At 34.7% G+C, this 21,072-nt stretch overlaps 1 protein-coding gene across 11 annotated transcripts; it reads right to left on the reverse strand.

Moving 5' to 3' along the window:
- Positions 1-294: 294 nt before the first annotated feature.
- Positions 295-20,254, reverse strand: LOC114266079 (putative disease resistance protein At4g27220). 11 transcript variants are annotated; one of them, XR_014346280.1, is made up of 6 exons: positions 16,861-20,254; positions 15,183-15,272; positions 14,571-15,110; positions 8,169-8,213; positions 7,963-8,057; positions 7,630-7,877 (listed from the first exon to the last, which is right to left on the reverse strand). XR_014346280.1 is itself a non-coding variant. In XM_082898480.1 (5 exons), exons 1-4 carry the CDS (start codon positions 19,717-19,719, stop codon positions 8,178-8,180), a joined length of 3,513 nt encoding a protein of 1,170 aa, XP_082754606.1. In that variant the 5' UTR covers positions 19,720-20,254; the 3' UTR covers positions 7,630-8,057; positions 8,169-8,177. The 11 variants fall into 11 exon arrangements, 9 of the variants coding, with proteins under 9 accessions (XP_082754601.1, XP_082754600.1, XP_082754604.1 ...); XR_014346281.1 differs by having other exon boundaries at positions 7,958-8,057; XM_082898480.1 differs by having other exon boundaries at positions 7,630-8,057; positions 14,583-15,110.
- Positions 20,255-21,072: the final 818 nt, after the last annotated feature.

Below are 21,072 nucleotides of genomic sequence, written 5' to 3' on the forward strand. Positions count from 1 at the left end.
CATGAATTTCCTTATCTTATTTTGTCAAAGTGGCCTTCTCTCCTTGTGTGTAACGCCCCAAAAATATAACAATAACCCATGACGTTTAATCAAACGAGATAACGTATTTCCAAAATGAATATCCTATTCTTTTCATATATGATTTGAATTATACAAAAGATAACACATGCATTTACACATTCACAAGCTCTCATCTTGAATCTATGGCATGTGTTACAACAGAAGATATGATATGATATGAAAGTAAAACAAACGATAAATGCCTTAAAGGCTTACAACTTTCCAAGACAATACTTGGCTACAACAAAAGTGAGTTTAAACTCAATACAAATAAAGTTCTGAGCTTGTACAAATATAAACATAAACAAATACACAAAATGAAGCTCTTACTGTAACTCCTCCCAGGCTATTGCCTTGGCGGAGGCATCTCATTAGCACCTGAAAATGTTTTTCCCACATAAGGTGAGCTAAAGCTTAGAAAAATAATCCAACACGGTATATGAGTCTTAACAAAGATATAAGGTGGATGCATATGCAATGCACGTACCGAAAACATTTTATATTCCTTTCAAAGCCATGCAATGCCATGTTACAACACAAACTTGTAAATCATTTCTTTTACAATAGAAAACAGGACAGTGAATCACACTCTAGGAATCTCAAAACAAATACAACCTTTTACGGATATTTTGTCCACGGGAAATCGTAAATCGGTACTTATGTAAACGTAAGCTATACAAGCACTACTATTGCCATTTTACGGATATTTCGTCCGCAGGACCGACACCCATGTATATGCGCGGCTTTTAGGACATTCACCATGGACACTCAGGCTAACTTAATTCAATGAGTCAACACAAATTTCCCAAATTCACCCCTTTTCTCAAAATGATAAACGTTTCCAATGTATAAGTGTGAGATAATGCTCAGTGCAATGAATGATAAAATAGTTTTAATTCTCCTAATTCTCATGCAATTTTTACAACAATCATAGCTATCATCCATCGATAGTCCAAACAAATATTTCTAAATAGATAAACAATTATTAATAAAGGTAAAATTTCCAAATTTCAAGATGTGGGAGATAATACATATCCAACTCCACCATCCTCATCAATATTAATCCAATTTCACAATTTCAATATCAATTTCATTATTTATACAAAATCAACATTTGTGACATTTAGGGAAAAAACCCTTTTTTCTTTATAAATCAATCCCAAGGATAAAACATACTATTTCATCACTACTCATCCTCATTTACAATCCCAAACCATTTCCACAAATCTGTTTGAAAATCCCTCTTTTGATTTTTACCCAAAACCGTAGGTTTGTTCCAAAATTTCCAAAACCATCACATTGTTTAGAAATAACAAATAACTAAGTTAAAACTCATAGAAGGTGCGAAAAATCCCTACCTCAAGCTTAGAAGATGATTGAAGGAGTGATGGAAACTCAAAGGTGTCGAAAATCAACTTTGCTCCGATTAGAACGAAACCCCCATTAAGTTCTACCTTTTTAACAAAGGAACATGGGTGAAGAACTCGATGGATGTAGGTGTATTTGTAGAGAGAAGTAGAGTTTTAGAGAGAAATGGTGTAGATCTAGGGTTTTTAGGAAGCTTAGAGAGAAAGAGAGAGAGATGAAAAAGTAACTCAATAGTGGCTTTTTACGAACTGATATATGCACAGCTCGCTCAAGTACAAGCAGTGTCGCTCGAGCAACCAGACATAATAAGTTGCTCCGCTCGAGTGCAATAAACTTCGCTCGAGTGAAGAATGCAAACTCCCATAAGTTTTATAGACAGAAGACCTACGCTCGAGCGCAAGAAGTTTCACTCGAGTGAAGAGTACCAATTTCCAACATCTCTGCAGACCTGTAAAAGTATTGAAAGTTTGCTAAGATCGCTCGAACGCAAAAAGTGTAGCTCGAGCGAAGGAACAAAATTCTGGATGACAACAATTTGGAAAACAAGCTACCAACCTTTTTTCAAGTGCAACCAACACATCCTAATAGATAAACTCAAAGAGAATGAAAGGGAACAAGACAAGAACAACTACATACGGAAATGAAACCCGAATCCAAAGCACACAATGGGTCGTGTCTAAACCAAAATCGCTCTAATCTCTCCCCCTTCAAGAATTTCGTCCCTGAAATTTCAAACCAAACATTAAGACCAAGTTTAAGCCAATTACAATAATGAAAATAATTCAAATTCATCACCATGACCCATCCACCGGCCACTTATTCTCACCATCAAGATAAACAAATGCTCATTATTGAATATAGAATTCACATTTCCAAAACATCTACAATGTTCATATTACATTAACATAACAAAGTTTTCGATACATGTTCAAACATCAATAAATCGGTCCAGATACTTCCCACGAACTTCCGCCTCACGCTCCCAAGTAGCCTCCTCAATCTCGTGGTGTCGCTACAACACTTTTACCAAAGGAATCGTCTTGCCTCGCAAAACTTGGTCTCTAGTATCTAAAACTCTAACCGGTCTCTTCTCATATGAGGCATCCTCGTCTACCTCTAATTTCGTCCAATCCAACACATGTGATGGATCTAGCTCATACTTCTAGAGCATATAGATATGAAACACCTCATGAACCCCAAAAAGCTGTGTCTGCAAGGCCAAATGATAAGCTACCTCCCTGATCCTCTTTAGGATCTCAAAAAGCCTAATAAATCTAGGTGACAACTTCTCACTCTTCCCAAATCTCATCAAACCCCGTCTAGGTGATATCTTCAAGAAGACATGATCTCTCATCTCAAAGGATAACGGTCTCCTCCTACAGTCGGCATAGCTCTTCTGACGACTCTGAGCCATAACCAACCTTTTTCGGATAAGTGTACCTTTCTCTGCCATTTTCCAGACTAACTTTGGACCTATCATAGGTGCATCACCCACCTCGGCCCAATACATGGGAGATCTATACGGTCGGCCATACAAGGCCTCAAACAGTGTCATGTCAATACTCAACTGGAAGCTATTGTTGTAGGCAAACTCCACTAAGGGAAGTGTCTCTCTTACAACTCCTTAAAGTCAATGACACAACCTCGAAGCATATCCTCAAGAATTTGAATGGTACGCTCAGATTGCCCGTCAGTTTGAGGATGATAAGTAGTACTAAAAGTCAGCCTAATGCCCAAAGCGCTCTGCAGGCTTTGCCACAATCAAGCCATAAAACGCGGATCTCTATCTGAAACACTAGTCACAGGGACCCCATGAAGTCAAACTATGTCCCTAATGTAAAGGTCGTCTAGATAATCTACCGAGTCACTCAAACACATAGGTACAAAGTGCACTGACTTGGTCAATCGATCAACCACCACCCAAATGGTGTCATTACCCCGTTGAGTCCTCGGAAGACCCAACGACAAAATCCATTGTTTTTTATAAAATGCGTTGTTTACTGCTTTTAGGGTTGAGCCATCGAGATTTTTAGAGAGAAAGAAAAAAACAAAGTGTTTTATATTGTAGGCTATTTTATATGAGTTTCCTTGGTGTATAGAAGGTGATCGTTTGATCAATGAACTTTAGATTGTCAAATATCATGGGTTAGTATTATTGTTTCGTTTACAAAAGAGAGAGTTGTTCTTCGGTGGATTCCGCGGAACTTGAGCCTGAAGCTTTAGTGGATTTCGGAGTGGCTCATCATCGTGGATTTGACATCATCATTGTGGACTCAACGTTGGACAAGATAATTCTGAGGTGAAGACGTTGGTAGAAGAGGCACATTGGGGTCGGTTTAATTTGGGTATGGATTTGCTAGGAAATTGAGAGTACACTTGTGTAATTCATTTTTTGTCTTCTTAGTGGGTTGTTTTGTGGCTTTGGCCCGTGATTTTTTAATCACAATTGGAGGCGCTCGAATTATGGTTTTTTCACATTAAATCGTTGTGTCGATTCGTCTTTGATTGTTTGATTTTGATTGTTATTTACTATTTAAAATTGATACATAATCACAAATCAATATCTTATGATTTTATATATTTTTCAGTGTAGGTTCTAATGAGTAAATAAAGAAAGAAACAAAAATGAAAAAAAAAAAGAAAAGGATCTAAGCCATTATAAAAAAGCAATATTTGGAAAATAGTTGTGAGGATACAATATGTATTATGTTTTATGATGGAGAATTATGATGACAAAACTTTTTAATGTGGTGAACTTATGTTTGAACGGGTGGTCTATGGTCTAAAAGAGTTGCTTATGTTTCACTAGGCTATTTGTTTACAATGTGTACATGGTGTATGTTGAGATTCACAAGGCAACTACTAAACATTCATTATTTCTAAATTATGTTCAACTTTCAACGAGGTATTTTAGTTGCTTCATTTGAAGTTGGTTCAAGTTAAAATATGTATAGTTTTCAAGTTTACTAACCAAGTTGCTGAATTGGGAATGGATACAGGCGTGAATCATGATGTTAAAGGCTTGATACAATAATGATCTCATTGCATTGCTTGATTTAGGTTGCTCAAAGGATTGGAGTGCAGGTCTGAATAGGAGGACGACTATTACCTTGCAACAACTTGAGTGCTTTCTTTCATTGTATATATAGAGAGGCTTCTCATCTAGTCTCTCTTCCTAACTAGTCATTTATATTCTGCTTTTCTGTAATTTGTACGAGAGAGATTAGAGATGAGGGAACATAGTTGTTTTAACTATAGAATAAATGGCAATAAAAGAACATTTTTAGTGATTTTTTTTGTTTTTTTGTTTTTTTTTGTTTTTCGTGTGAAAATCATTTTATTGTTTCATGCCAAAATGCTATTATATATATATATATATGCATATACACTAACAGTCTATACACGTGTGCAATTCAAAAAAAAATAATAGTATAAGAATAATGGCAGAAAAATGCACACAAATTATGTGTTGCTTAAGTGGTAAGAGTTTTCTTTACCGAACTTATGATCTTATTTTCAAGTCTTCTTATTCTCTTAACATTAATTTTACACAAACACCAACTATAAGGGTATTTTAGGAAAACTTGAAATATGAGACATTTTTTGTCAACACCATCTTATTAAGGCTTCACATATATAAATAAATAAATGAAAGTTTCTTTTCCGCAAAATAGCTTTAAATAGATAGATAATTAATGTTCCCATCTCAAAGACTTCCATCACCCCTAAGGGCCTCAATAGTCCATAGATGAGGGGTGGTGTCCCATTTGCAACAACCTACCCCACCCAAACCAAACTTGGCAAACTCCCGGGCCATTATTTATGCTAAAATGATGGTCACAAATGCAAAACATTTGCAATGAGGACTTTTACATCTTGATGAACGCCATCTTGATGAGATTTTGGGCGTCTCCTTCAAACATGACTGTTTGGATTTAGGAATCTTTGGCTAAGAGGACTGCCTCTTGAAGCACCAAACCTTCAACCATTTGAGCTGATACAGTTCTTTATTCATAACGATTGAGCTTTAACAGGCTTGCCAACACAAACTCCTACCACTTTCTTTTTTGACATCGCAACCATGCTACATAAAAATCCACCTTCACCATCCATCCTCATGCGCTTTCCATCCACTATGTAGCTCAGCTTCACCCCTCACCTTTTTTCCCTAACGCTGTTTTTAGCCTCCACTTGAGCCTACAAAAATTCATTGGCCTTGGCTATGGTATGTTGCATAACTTGTATAGGATCACATTGTTCATTATGAAATATGCATTCATCTCTACCCCCCTCCAAATTCCCTAGGCAATGGATGCAATGTAAGCCATCGCTCATTGTCCCTATTGCACAGCTTTGCACTCTGCTAAAATTTGCTTTCACCAGTGATAAAATGATCTACAATCCATGCCCTAAACACCCCACCAAAGTAGAGAGGCAAACCACACTACCTAAGCAAACGGGCATTGGACTAGCAAATGCATAATTGTTTTCAGTTACTCTGCCGCAAGGCCGCTCTAATAGGAACAATATCCCATACACATTTCCAAAGAAAATGGTCAACTTTGCCCAAGGTACAGGTACTCCATAACTATTTTCAAAAACATATATGTTCATCTCGATCACTACATTCCCCTTTCCCCTTTTAAACCCAACAAGTTGTTGCGCTTCAACGTGATCACCACTTCGTACCTCAAATTTATAGTATAGATTCTAGATGGGTATAGGCCAGACTAGATTGTCCTAAGTACCCACCATAGGTAGTGGCATTCCTAGGATCAAATCAATGTCATTAGTTTGGAAAGCATCACGTGTTACCTCCCTTCACCATTCATTCCTGATCTTATTAATCAAGTGGCGCAATGATGACCCTCGAAAGTATCTAGCTTGGTGGACTGTAGCAACCAAACTATTTTTGTTATCCCAAATCAACCACCACTTTTTGCTTGGCAAGCATTGCCAAATTAAAAGCCACTATATCCTAGAATCCCCTTCCATTCAAATTTTTTGTCAACTTGCTCCACTTTAGCCAATGGATTCACCGTTCATCCTTTACATGTCTCATCAATACGCTGCCATAGAAGAAGTAAGAAACTTACACAAAAAGACGAACATTTTGAAGCAGCCCATAGCATACGTTGGTTGAGCAAAAGCCACAAATTTGACATGACCTCCCTCCCAGTTAGAGAGAGAAAACATTGTTTCCAATCCACTAAATGCAAGTGAACCCTCTCCTTGATGTAATTGAAGAGCTCCACCTTAGATTTACCAAAGTCTATAGGAAGTCCAAAATACGTACCCAATTTAGCCTTCCCAAGAATGTTCAGTACTTCTTGTACTTCCCTATGACTCTTTTGGAGTGTTCTTACTGAAAAACAAAGCTGACTTGTTACTATTTATCATATGACCCAATGATCTCCTTAATTTTGCAACCCTTATTAGCTTTATAGAAGAATAACTTTTCATCTGTGAATAATAGGTGGCTTATGGCCCAAATATATACAAGTTGTATTTGATGATTTCTATCCCTATGATGGAGGATTCACTCCATAATGGCTAAAAAAGTACGTGGAAGCATATCAATAGTGAATAGTTTGTCAATCATTTTATCATAGTGACTGCCTGCGGGACTAGGCAATAATTTGTTGGTTTCTAGGTTATATGTGATATTCACATACTCTAATTGGAGTGAAAAGAGTAGCAAACAAATTAATCAAATCTACTAATGGAACAAAGTGACCCAAAACAACTTTTCAAGAAAGTTTGTCAGAACGTACACTTTCAATTCAATGACTGAAGCTTGCAACAAATTATTAATACCCAAAAAGATCTGGCTTTTCTCCAACCCAAAATTATCAATCTACGTCATAATGAATCAATTTAAAGACTTACATTTAAACACTTTGAATTCAATGCATGCATGACACAAACACGATTTTAATTGGGTACAAACCAACTAGTTATTTAATACCGACACATTTATGACTATCACTATATGATATGCTAGATATACTCTATGTACTTTGTAATAAATAATAATATGTTCATAAATAGAATTTTAATTTAATAGTTAAACAATATCACCAATGTATTAAAAAAATAAGGCATAATAGGTTTATCAAATTGGAAGAAAATGAAGATATTTCATATTTTATCCTGAGAAATATAACTATAAATTGAGAATTATGGTTTAGAGAAGGCACAAGACAGCAATGTTGTTCTCTTGCTTGGAAAATAATATCGAAGAAAGATACTTTCATACACACTTTGTATTCAAAATGTTTAGAGAGCGTTATAATCACAATATTGAGCATTGTCACCATCATTATCATCAAAAGTCATCCTCATATTCATTAACTATGGCTATCTCCATCCTCCTTGTACACATCACCACCATCATCATTGTTGTTATTAGTCTCTTCCTTTTCTCCTCCTTCCTCGCCTACCTCATGCTGCAAGAAATAAAAAGGGCGTACCTAGTGTACAAAGCTCCCGCTTAAGCATGGTCTGGGGAAGGGTTGATGTACGCAACCTTACCCCTGCAAGTAGAGAGGTTGCTTCTGCGACTCGAACCCATGACCACCAGGTCACCAAAGGGTAGCTTTACCGCTACATTAGGTCCGCCTTTCATGCTGCAAGAAATACAAATGAATAAATAAAATAAGAAAAGGAAGTACAAATTTTTTTTATAGACAAACTACTCATACGAAAGATTTAGAAAAATGAAATGCAAAGAATCTCACTTCTTGTTGCTACAGGTGCTGTTGCAATTGTTCTTGTTGTTGCTGCTGCAACACAAGAATACAAATAAAAATTCAAACAAGTTTGATTGACAAACTAATATGCAAAAATGTAAAAAGAAAAAAAAAAGGAGAAAAAAAATAACACCAAAACTCTCAAGCACCATTTGAGGCAACATGGTGCATAAGAGTTGCAACTACCATTTGGGGCAACATGGTGCGTAAGAGCCACAACTTACCATACACTTATGATAGAAGATTTTCTATATACATGAAGTTGATTAATATGAATTAGATGAAGGGAAAAAGAAGAAGAAGATACAAGTGGATTTGGGCATAATTATTTTTTTGAGAAAAATTATAAAGTTGTTAGTTCAAAAGAAGGACAACAAAATTCCAAAGGACCAAACAAGAAACCCTACTCAAATTACAAACAACAAAGTATAAAATCTGCCAAAAAATCACATGCGGTCTGGGAAAACCACCAATCTACGATAGAATTATGGAGGTTTCTTGAATGTTTCTCAGTTTTTAGGATAAAAAATAAAGGTAAAGTTTGGTTCCAAAAACGGGAGCTTCTAAATACACCCAATCACGTGCACACAACCACCAATCTACAACAGAATTATGGAGGTTTCTTGAATGTTTCATAGTTTTTAGGATAAAAAGTATAATAAAGGTAAATTTTGGTTCCAAAAATGGGAGCTTCTATATACACCCAATCACGCGCACACAACTAGTGGCTTTGCTAAAGGAATTGGTTTGGTTTGGGGCGGGGCCAGGGGAGGGGGTGTATTTAGAAGCTCCCCTCTAACACATAGGAGATTAGTGGCTTTACCATTAGAATTTCCAAGCGGCACATGAACTTCATACTTGATTTGGCATCTTCATTGGTGATAATTTTGGTTTTTCATCAAGCCCTTTCAATATATTATTTAGGATGAAATTTAAAAAGAACATGACTTATAAATAAGATAATGCTATGCACTCTCAAATTTAAGTTTCTTATACTCTATTTTTCTTTCCATCTCACAAGGGGTGTGTAAGAGATTTGTGTGTGAATGAATATAATTGTTCTCCAAAATTGATGAAAGCTAGAAATTTGTTAGACCAATATTGCTACCTTCTCTAACATTCCTAATTAGTGGAGGAAATTTATTTCTACATTACTATTTTGTATTTTTCATTTTGAAACCCTTGAATTTATTTAGATTTATATAACATATATAAAAAAAAAATTATGTTAACCATCCACTTCACTAAAAAGTAGCAAGGTCTCAAGTGATCATTTTTATGAGTGTGGGATATGTGTCGGACACCTGTATCTAACTTAGACACTCGTATTCTCTAATTTTATATAATGTTTGAAGAGGAACAAGCTCATATTTGCTAGTAAAGAATATTTTTTGTCTTTCACATGGCTAAGAACTAAAAATTCTATACTTTTTTTTTCTTTTTTTGAAATAAGACCTAATTTCACATATATTTTAAAATAATTTTAGGAAAATTTATTCATAGATCTCTCTTCACCTACATATGTTCCACTTGGTACAAATTATTTTCTTATGTTCCAATAAGTCCTATGAATGACATAATTATCAAAATAATAATAGAGTAAAGTGCACATTAATGTTCACATTGTCAACGTGAACATTTATACTGTCAAATTTATTTAATGTGAATGTTCACATCATAAGTTGCTAAGGGTTCAAAGTATATATATATATATATATATTTTGATAAATAAGGGTTCAAAAAAATATTTGTAAGGGTAAAGTTGTTTATAAATACATTAAATATAAGAATTAGGATTTGATAGATCAAATGTCCAAAATAATAATACTTACTGGAATACAAGAATATCTTATGGACTAACTGGGATATAAATATTTGAAATTGAATTTTCTAAGATTTAAGTTGAGAAAATCTTTTACTTGGATAGGCATGTAAAATAGATACTGTTATGCATAATGCTACATGTATTTTTACTAACAATTTTATTAGAAATATACATGTTACCACATCATTAGATGTTTAAGTATCATTATTTTTTTAACAGCCAATCACATTTAACTTCTTATATCGTATGAAAAAAATATTATACTTTTATTATAAAGAACCAGACAAGTTCCATGCTTTTATAAGCTAGTCGATTTTAAAGTTTATACAGGATAGTGTATTAGTTGGTAAGTAAAAAGGAGTGTGTGAATTGTTGGGTACACTTCAGGTGTACTATGATTAATCATGAATTTAAATAATAATTTTAAGAGTAATGCTCACAAATAATATATTAAATAGTACAAGAATTAATAGCCATGTACAATAAATCCAAAATTTTTGAATTTTTATGGTTGTGTTTGAATCATAGATTTGAATATGAATTTAGAAAGGAAAAAATAAAGTGTGTAAAATGTAGTTATATTTTATTAACATTTTAATCACATTTTCTATTTCTTTTTTTTTTTCTTTTTTTTAAATCTCTATCCAAATTTATGATCCAAACACAACTTAAAAGAAACTTTCATACTTAAGAAAGAACAAGCTTTTGATCTTTTATAATTGAAAAGAAGAAAATTTTATGTAAAATGTACTTCAGATATATTTATTTGATACTTCTTTTAATTGCAAATTTTTTTCTAAACATATATCCTAAAATAATTTTAGAAAATTTATTCATAGATCTCTCTTCATCTACTTATGTTTCACTTAGTACAAATTATTTTATTATATTCCAATAAGTTCTATGGATGACATAGTTCCCAAAATACTCCTGATGATGATAGGGTGAAACTCGCATTAATGTTCACATTGTCAACGTGAACATTCACATTGTCAAATTTATTTAATGTAAATGTTCACATCATCAAGTTGCTAAGGGTTTAAAAAATATTTGTAAGGGTAAAGTTGTTCATAAAATACCGTAAATATAAGGATCAAATATCCAAAATAATAAGACTTATTGGAATACAAGAATATCTTATAAACTAACTGAGATACAAATATTTGAAACAGGATTTTCTAACAAATTCCCCAATAATGTTTCTCATATTATCTAATAAAATTATATAATATGAAATATATATATATATATATATATATATATACACGTTTTGACATGTCCACATAACTTTTGAATATATCCCAATATTCTAAGATTTGAGTTTAGAAAGTCTTGTACTTGGATAGGCATTAACAACCAATACTCTATAGGCCATGTAACATAGATACCTTTGTGAGCAATGTTACATGTACTTAAATTCATACTAACAATCTTATTAAAAACGTATATGTCACCACATTATTGGATGTTTAAGTATCATTACTTTTTTTTAACTTTTTAGTAAAAAAATTAATGAGATTGTTAGTATATGAAAAATTATTCTACTTTTATTATAAAGAACTATACAAGTTCAATGCTTTGATAGTAGATCTTAAAGTTTATACAGGATAGTGTATTAGTAGGTAAGTAAAAAGGAGAGAGTGAATTGTTGGTTACACTTCAGGTGTGCTATCACTATTAATCATGAATTTAAATAATAATTTTAATAGTAATGCTCACAAGTAATATATTAAATAGCACAAGAATTAATAGCTCTGTACAGTAAATCCAATTTTTTTGAATTTTTACGGCTATGTTTGAATGATAGATTTGAATATGGATTAAGAAAGAAAAAAAGAAAAAATGTGTAAAATGTAGTTATATTTTATTCACAAATATTTTCTTTTTCTTTTTTTAAATTTTCATCTAAGTTTATGATCCAAACACAGCTTAAAAGAAACTTTCATACTTTAGAAAGAACAAACTTTTGATCTTTTATAATTGAAAGGAAGAAAATTTTATGTAAAATGTTAAAATTGATGTATTTATTGATTGATATCTGATTGTTACAAGATTGATATTAATTACAATTCCTATACAATCTATATATAGAAGAAAATGTGGTAGTAGGTGTAGTGGAGGTGATAGTGGGTTAGGTGAAGTGGAGCGTGTGGTGAAGTGGAGGTAGGTGAAGTGGAGTGTGTAGTGGAGTAGGTGAAGGTAAAGATGGGAAATTCTAACAGCCCCCCGCAAACTCAAGGAGGAGAGAAACTAACCAACTTGAGTTTGGAGAGAGTAACAAAACAAGAAAATACATAAAAATAAAAAAGGATAAGAGACACTGTATGGTCGTATCAGACCATTGGTGAAGACACTGGATGGTGGTGTCATAACGTTGTAGAGGACACTGTATGGGGGTGTCATAACCATGTAGAGGACACTGTATGGTGGTGTCATAACGGTGTAGAGGACACTGGATGGCGGTGTCAGACCGATGTAGAAGACAGTTTATGGGGTCATGTCGGACCGTTGTAGCAGACACTGTGTGGTCGTGTCAGACCGATGTAGAAGACAGTTTATGGGGTCATGTCGGACCGATGTAGAAGACAGTTTACGGGGTCATGTCGGACCGTTGTAACAGACACTGTTGTGACAGTTGTTGTGACAGTTTACGGAGTCTTGCTGGACCCTTGTAGAAACTAACCGGAATCAATGTCGGGACAGTTTACAGAGTCTTGTCGGACCCTTGAAAAAGCTAACCGGAATCAAATGTCGAGACAGTTTACAGAGTCTTGTCGGACCCATAAAGGAGCTAACCGGAATCAATGTCGGGACAGTTTACAGAGTCTTGTCGGACCCTTAAAAAGTCGCATCCTCAAAAGGTGTGCCTAATTTTGTCAAAAGGCGTGCCATCAAAAGGCGTGCCCAATTCATCAAAAGGCGTGCCATCAAAAGGCGTGTCCACTTTATCAAAAGATGTGCCATGAAAAGGCGTGCCAGTTTGTCGGGCGTCAAGAGGCGCGCGATGCGCGTGGCTGCCTTGGCTATATAACCAAGACGAAGGCAGAGGCTGTGCAAACCAGTTTGAAACCTCTGAATTTTGGCAGTCTGAAATACTCTGTAAACCCTGCTCGGAAACACTTAGCAACCCAAAACATGGCCTCTTCTTCCCGTCCAGCTACCCAGAACCTGCTCACTCTCTTTCCAGAACTGAACGAGCCCACAGGAGAAATAACTGGTGCGGTGGCCAGTGAACCTCAACCAAACACCTCTGGTTTTGCTCCATTGAACTTTCCGATGCGGTCGGTGGAGCAAAAAATGGCGGTGCAAACTGATATTGAGGCTAATCAGTATACTCTGAAGTCATGCGTGGAAACCATGACGGCGGTCACAAATTTGTCGAACCGGCTGCAGAGTAGGACAAATGAGGTGCAGCATTTAAACGCCCAGCTGGCTCTGCTCCAACGCATGTATAAGGATGCGCGAGCAGAGATAAGCGTGCTAAGGGCAGAAAACAAGGAGCTGAAGCGGAAGGCCACCGTGATGTTCCGATTTGGAGGGCCGCCATATGCTGCAGTGGAGGAGCAGGGAGTAGTGATCGTGCCCAGTGGAGTGGGAAACACGGAGGCAACACCGGCAAGGACCGCCCAAGACGGAGGCAAGAAGAAAAGACCGGCGGCAGAATAGAGAAGAAAATCCTGCCTGTGGATGGGGTTGATGTGTTTTTTTTTTTTTTTTTTTTGGTGGTGTAAAAGTGTGATCCGGGTTGAGCCCCTGATATGAATAAAATGACAAGGTGGTGGAATGTTGTTGGTGTGATTGTGTGAATGTTGTTTTGTGTAATAAGAAAAAATAAAATAAAATAAAACAATGGATAAAAAAATAGAGAAAAATATTTGTGGATGGGGGATAAGAAAAACAAGGGTGTATGTTTTTTTTTTTTTTTTTTTTTTTTTTTTTTTTAATAATAAAATATATATATATATATATATATTAAAAGAAAAGAAAATGGTGAAATCGTGGGTGGAAGAAAGTAAGGGAAAGGAGGGAAATGATTAAAATGGGTTTGAAAAAGTGGGAAAATGTGATGATAGTGGTGAGTGTGTAGTAGGTAAGGAGTGTAGGTGGATTTTAACACATGTTAAAATTGATGTATTTATTGATTGATATCTGATTGTTACAAGATTGATATTAATTACAACTCCTATACAATCTATATATAGAAGAAAATGTGGTAGTAGGTGTAGTGGAGGTGATAGTGGGTTAGGTGAAGTGGAGCGTGTGGTGAAGTGGAGGTAGGTGAAGTGGAGTGTGTAGTGGAGTAGGTGAAGGTAAAGATGGGAAATTCTAACATAAAATGTACTTCAGATATATTAATTTAATACTTCTTTTAATTGCAAATTTAGCAATATAGTAAACAAAATTTTAATTTTTAGAAGAATCGTGATTTGATAGTTTTAAAATACTTATTTCTCAATTGTCTGGATCTTGTTTTCCTTTTTGGATACTTGGAAGTTAAAATGTGGCTTATGCACTTAATGGAAGAAAAAGAGAGAAAAACAAAAGTACTCATATAAACAACATACCTTTTCAATTACGTGCATTATGGTTTGATTGAGGTCGCTTATCCATAGCCAGTCTTCTCCTTCTCTGCCTGGGTACCACTTGTCCCTTCCATTCTTCACAAATACATGTTGCAACTTTGGGGTGCATATGACTCCAGGAGAGAAGGTCTTCATTTTAGGGCAATTGAGGACAGTGAAGTTTTCTACCAATGGCAATTCCCAAACATGAGTAACGTGGCAAAAACTCTTGAGCTCTGGTAGATCTTCGAGTTCCAAAAACTCCAATTTAGGCAATGGAGTTATGCTTATCCTTCCTTCTTCTTTATCTTCCTCCTTTGCAACTACTTCTTCCATCATTGAGCATTTATTTATGACTAGCTCTTTCAGATGCACAAGATGTCTGGCCATAAAAGGAGAGAACATATTTCTCAAACTGCCACAATCTGAGACATACAGTTTAATTAGTTTGTTGAATGAGCCAGTCTGAAGTTGATTGCACCATATTTCGTTCATGTTCTGAAATCTATGGAGTTCCAATTCCTCGAAGCTAGAGAATGCAACCTGCAAACCAAACAATTGCATTAACAACCATACTACTAAAAGTAATATAAAATGTTTAGAAAAGGATCCCACTGAGATTGGAATGTGTTCCAGCCCTTCCAGATTGTCAAGATCCTTGAGTTCTAGCTCCTCCAAGCTAGGTAATGCAACCTGAAAATAAAACTGTTGCCAGTGGTAGTTATAACATTTGTAGGAATTGTTATGGAATATCACTCTATCTCTGTCTCTCCTCTTATAGCCTGCATATATGACCAATAATTTTCATTTGGTTATTGGGACAAAAAAATAAAATGAAATGAAATAAAATACTAATCCTTGACTATGAAAAGAGAAAGAAGAGAAACAAATAATTGTGTCATTCAATTAAAGAAACAACTATAGAATAAGCTACGTTCTAATAGTAAAATTTCCATCCATGGCCAAATGACAACCATTTCTAAAGATCTTAGCTGATTTCTAAACAGAGTGAGTGGCAGGGACAGATCTTGGATTTGAGTTTTGGAGGGGGAAAACACATGTAACTTTCATCAAAAAATTATTATAAAATTTTAAATTTTGATTTATACTAGCACAATAAATAAATAACATTACTATCAATCGGACATTCTTTGTTAACATAATTGAGAATAAAAATATAGTTAGACTTATTTCTTGTCTGCATTAATTTAACAAAATATTAACTATTACTATGTCTTCATTTAGTAAAGTTAACTATTTTAAAATGTTGTAATCGCCACTTTATATATATATATATATAATATAAAAATATCTATGTTAAACTCAACATCAAAACCTTAATATATATCTTTCTCAATAAATATGATCAAATAACTTATTGCAAAATCATCTTCCATCTTATTATGCAATTTAGTTTTGAAAAGAAATTATAATTGAAAATGTATGTTTTTATGAGTATAATGATAATCCATTTCAATAAGCGGTATTAAATTTTATTAACTTATTTTAAGAATGTCATGTTGAAATAGATAATATTTTTATTTCCAGACAATATTCTTATTTTTAGAGAATGAACAAACAAAAATAAATGCAAAAAAGATGCATAAGCAAATTAAAATGTGATTTATAAACAAAGAAAAAAAAAACATATATGACATATGAACAGATAACAAGAATAGCAACAAATAGAAACAAATAAAATAATACAAGTAACTTTATACAATAATATAGAAATATAATAAACAATACAGATAACAAATAGAATAGATCAATATTTGATAAAACTGAATTTAAAAACTATTTTTTAAATTTTGTAATGTAAATAATTTGGAGGGTGCAAACTAATGAAATTTTGTAAATGCAAAGTACTCCAATTTATAATTATCTTACTAATTACTAGTAGAATATATATATATATATATATATATATTTAGGGAGATTTACGTGTAAGTGTTAATAGGTGAACTTATTATCCATTAGATACTGTGAGAATTAATGGCGTTTTTTTATCAAACACTACTAAAAAAAATGTCACTAATTATTAATTTTCAGCAATGGTTTGAAAATTTTGTCACAAAAAGTCGCTAATTTTCAACTTTCAACGAAAAATATCACTAATTGGGAGTTTTAGCTACAATTTATAAAAGCCATGAAAAAAAAGTCACTAATTGTCAAATTTTAGCGACATGTAAAAAATCGTCACAAAAAATTATTTTTAATAACAATTTTATTAAGACTTATTTTCAATAAGAATTAATTCCAACGATTAAAACCTATCGATAAATTTCCATACCTTGTGGGGGAAAAGAGATAGGAAGGTAGCATTGTGGTTTTCCATTGACTCTGAAAACGGATTACTGCTATTGAGGAAGAGCCACTTGAGTTGTGGTAGACGCCTAAGACTCAATTCCTTCAATTGAGGGAACTCGATCTCGTCAGTCCCTCTGCAAAAACCAACGAACATTGGTAGGCTCCACAAAGTCATGGATTCTAACGCTGGAAACTCCATCTTGTTTGTTGCATCATCTTCTCCTTTTTCCTTCCAAATAACTTCTTCCATTCCATCACAATCATATATTGCAAGATGTTTTAGTTTTCCAAAAGAGCCGGTTGGAAGTTGGCAGTGACATATCTTTCTTAAATTGGGTAGATCATCGAGCTCTAATTTCTCCAGGATAGGAAAAATAGGAGGAATAGCATTAGGTGTACGCGGGACCCATTCCATTATATTGACAAAACATTCTGGTGTAGCACAATCACGAATTACTAGGCCCTTCAAGTATCGGAGTCCTTCAACACCCTCTCGAAACAACTCTTGCACTGCATCCTTCAAACCCTCCCCTATTAACTCTACAAGTGCACTCCTCCTTAACAACGAATTGATCCCACCACATTCTAACGAGATAGTACACGTGTCAGGAAGTCTGAGACTCAAAAGCTTTCGGAGCCTTGTTATGTATTCTTTAACAAAACTGGCGTTGGCACCATAACCTATCAAAATTGAGTATTTTGTCAATTTGCTAAACAATGGGATTCTTGGCAAACACACGACATCTTTTATATTAATCTCTAAAGTATTCAAATTGGACAAGGATTCAAACTCTCTTAAGCTCGCATTTTCTCCTCCTTCCTTGCCTTCCCGTTCCCAAATGATTTCGCAGCCTCCCATGTACAACTCTTGTAATTGGACTAGGGCTGATATGACACCAGGTGCTATTCTTTTAAGTTTACATCTTGTCAGATCTAACAACTTTAAATTAACCAGTCCTCCTATTTCCTCAGGTAACTCCTCAATGTTGGATCGACGAATGCTGAGGATTTCCAGATTCAGTAGCTTTCCAATTACAGATATATTATCGAACTTCTGATTGTGATCAAGATGCAATGTCGACAGGTTTCTCAAGAATTGCAGTGATGACGGCAGTAACAAGATGTCTTCCGTGATTCTCAGGTCCAAAACTTTGAGTTCCCCCGTGCCCTCAAAAAAATTGCTTGGTATTTTTAGTGAACTATTCCAGCATTGTATTAGTAAAAACTCAAGTTTTGAGCATGTCAATCCTCCTGGAAACTCTTCAATTTCATTTGATATCACCAAAATGGAAGTGTTAAGCTCATATGTCGCCTTCTTTGGCCACTCTCTCGATTTGGCACCATGGATTGTCATAAAACCATGCTTATCTTTAGCCGCAATTGATATAGCAACATCGCGCACCACATCGTGCATTTTTATTTCCTCCTCCTTATCACCATCCAACAGTAAATAACAACTTTTGAGTTGATCAATTAAGACATTCACTCGATCTCTTACTTCATCCACTTTGTCGATGCCTTCAAACCACCGCAATCCGATTCCGTATCTAACCAAATATTCAATAGAAATATTGTAGTCCTCTGGATACAAGCAACAAAGCAGAAACACCTTCTTCGCTCTGTCATCTTTTAGAAAATTGTAACTAAAATATAGAGCTTGATACACTTCTGCAGGCACTCCTGACAACAAACTTTCTGAACAAGGGGTTCTTAGTTGTCGAAGTGCATCTTTCCAGTGATATTGGTTGTGTTCATTCATAAGTGTACTTCCCATAGTTACGAGGGCAAGTGGTAAACCTCCACATTCATTTACAATATCTATTGCAAGTGGTAGCAGATCAAGGTTGTCAGCACAATCGCCTACCTTCTCTCTAAAGAGACGCCATGGTTCTTCACCCACTAGGACTTCAAGTTGGATATACTTTTTATTTCGTATTCCTATCCACATATTTCGATTTCGTGAAGTGAAAAGGATCTTACAAATATTGTTGCTGCCTCCTTCCAAAGGAAATCTGTACTCCTCTAAATCGAATTCTTTCCAAACGTCATCCAATATGACTAGAATTTTCTTATCCTTCTGTAGAAGTCTCTCACGTAGCCGACTTGATCGTACTGCTGGGTTCTCCATGTTGAGTTGTAAACCCAAGATTTCTGCAATATGACTTTGAACCTGTTTTAAGTCTGGCTCTTGGCTGACAGTTGCTATTGCAAATTCATTGAAGAGATTTTTGGTTCTTTTTGCAACTTCTTTTGCCATTGTTGTCTTGCCCATTCCACCCATCCCGCATATCCCAATCAAGTGGATCCCATCATCTTTCAAAGCCTCAATGATCTCGTTCATGACCAGAATTCGAGAATCAAACCCCTGGAATTCTGTTGTTGTAGGTATAGGTTCTATGCTTGGTGGTGGTGGATTGTAGGACGACTGAATGTAGTTGCTACCCTCAGCATGGAGAAGAGCAAGTTCCTGAGTCTTCTTCACGGTTTTCCTGCCCAGTGAGTAACGCAACTTGAGATTTGGACACCACCCATTGAAACACCCCTTTTGAACTTGGGCCTTGTCTTTAATAATTGTCTCTGCCTCTGCTGTGTTGTCATTTGCTTTAGTCAGCCATGCCTCAAGATGAGGTCCAACGGTTCTGACATTGTTGCGTGTTTCATCCACCCCTAGTTGAACCCCTTCTCTTGTCACTTTTAGGCTGTCCAATTGAGTCTCAAGATTTTGAATGCTGGTGTTGAAGCAAAACAGATAACCAACCTGTCTGCCGATCGCAGCAACCAAGTACTCCCGAATTCCCCCCAGAGCTTTCCCCAAAAAGGAGAAACCAACTCCTTCAGCCATTTCTCACTTTTTTTCTCTTTTTAATTTTTGGGCTTTTTTCTTGACTTTTTTTTTTTTTTTTTTTCCTTAAGAAATTCTAAGGAAACACAAGATGAAAAAGCCAAAAAAACAAGAAGAACGAAAGCAAAGATAGTACAAGAATCAAAAAGAGACAGCAAGACTGAAAGCAAAGAAGCAAAGACAGTACAAGAATCAAAAGGGCTTTTTTTCTGGAATTTTTTTTTTTTTTTTTTCTTAAGAAATTAAAGGAAACACAAGATGAAAAAGCCAAAAAAAACAACAAGAATGAAAGCGAAGAAGCAAAGGGAGTACAAGAATCAAAAGGAGACGGCAAGAATGAAGCAAAAGAGTACAGCAGGAATAAAAGGGAAATGGAGGTGAGAAAGTAAATGAAAGCTCTGTTTTCGAGTTACCTTTCTTGGTCTGGAATATGAAGAGGAAGATCACAGAAAGCGTACACACTGGAAGCAAATTTCACCGCAGTCACACTGGTTTCTGTTTTCAAGTTGAAGCCCTCACCCAACCAAATTTCAGCAGTCACACTGGTTTTTGAGAGAGAGAGCGAGGGGAGACTAACCACCAATGTCCCAAGTCGGTAAACGTAGAAATGATCAGTTGCACCTCCCTCAGTCGCATTCGAAAATAATATTAAAAAAAGACCTCTTTTATTTATTTATTTATTCTGGAATCTTATTAAATGATAAAAAGATAATCTAAATAAATCACTCCGAACAACCCTAAAAGTATTTTTCACTAGCTTTTAAAAATAACCTTATTTAAAAATCAACTTATTAAACAATCTTGCACAGGCTTGTAGAATTAAAAAAAAATGCAGAATTACACCTATAGGTTTGGAATTGCAATTACCTTATTTTCTCAAATATTTTTAATTTAACAGAATTTATAGAAAATAAAATTCTAAAATATTTTCTTATAAAATAATAAAATTATATGAATTATTAATTTAAATATATTTATGGTATTATTAAAAATAATTAATTAACTTAATAATTTTTTAATAAAATAGAGCATTTGTTATTTAATTAGAAACTTGAGAGAGTAAGATGTAGAATCACAGAACCAATCCGTATTTTGACCAAATCTCAGATAATATATTTATAATTTACCAAAACATTATTACTAGCACAAATAAATTATACAAAATAACCTCATCAGATGTAAATTATGCCATCCACGTTTAACCCCTAAATTATTATTTCATTTGATCATATCCATCCATTTTAAGGAATATCCTTGTGTGATTTTGGTATCTTCTTCAATTCTTATAATAGAGGTTATGAATTCAGTAAACATATGGGGGCATTGTGGGTGATCTTATTTTTCTTTCCCTTA

Source organism: Camellia sinensis, chromosome 12, assembly GCF_055761805.1.
Source record: "Camellia sinensis isolate YWXY chromosome 12, ASM5576180v1, whole genome shotgun sequence".
Classification (NCBI taxonomy): domain Eukaryota; kingdom Viridiplantae; phylum Streptophyta; class Magnoliopsida; order Ericales; family Theaceae; genus Camellia; species Camellia sinensis.

What these genes read in the sequence shown, in the direction of transcription:
- LOC114266079 (XM_082898474.1), bottom strand. Translation starts at nt 19,719, where the DNA reads ATGGCTGAAGGAGTTGGTTTCTCCTTTTTGGGGAAAGCTCTGGGGGGA. An exon ending in TATCTCTTTTCCCCCACAAG is followed by an intron (nt 15,273 to 16,860) that starts GTATGGAAATTT and finishes CACTGGCAACAG; the next exon opens with TTTTATTTTCAGGTTGCATT. An exon ending in TAATGCACGTAATTGAAAAG is followed by an intron (nt 439 to 14,570) that starts GTATGTTGTTTA and finishes AAACATTTTCAG; the next exon opens with GTGCTAATGAGATGCCTCCG.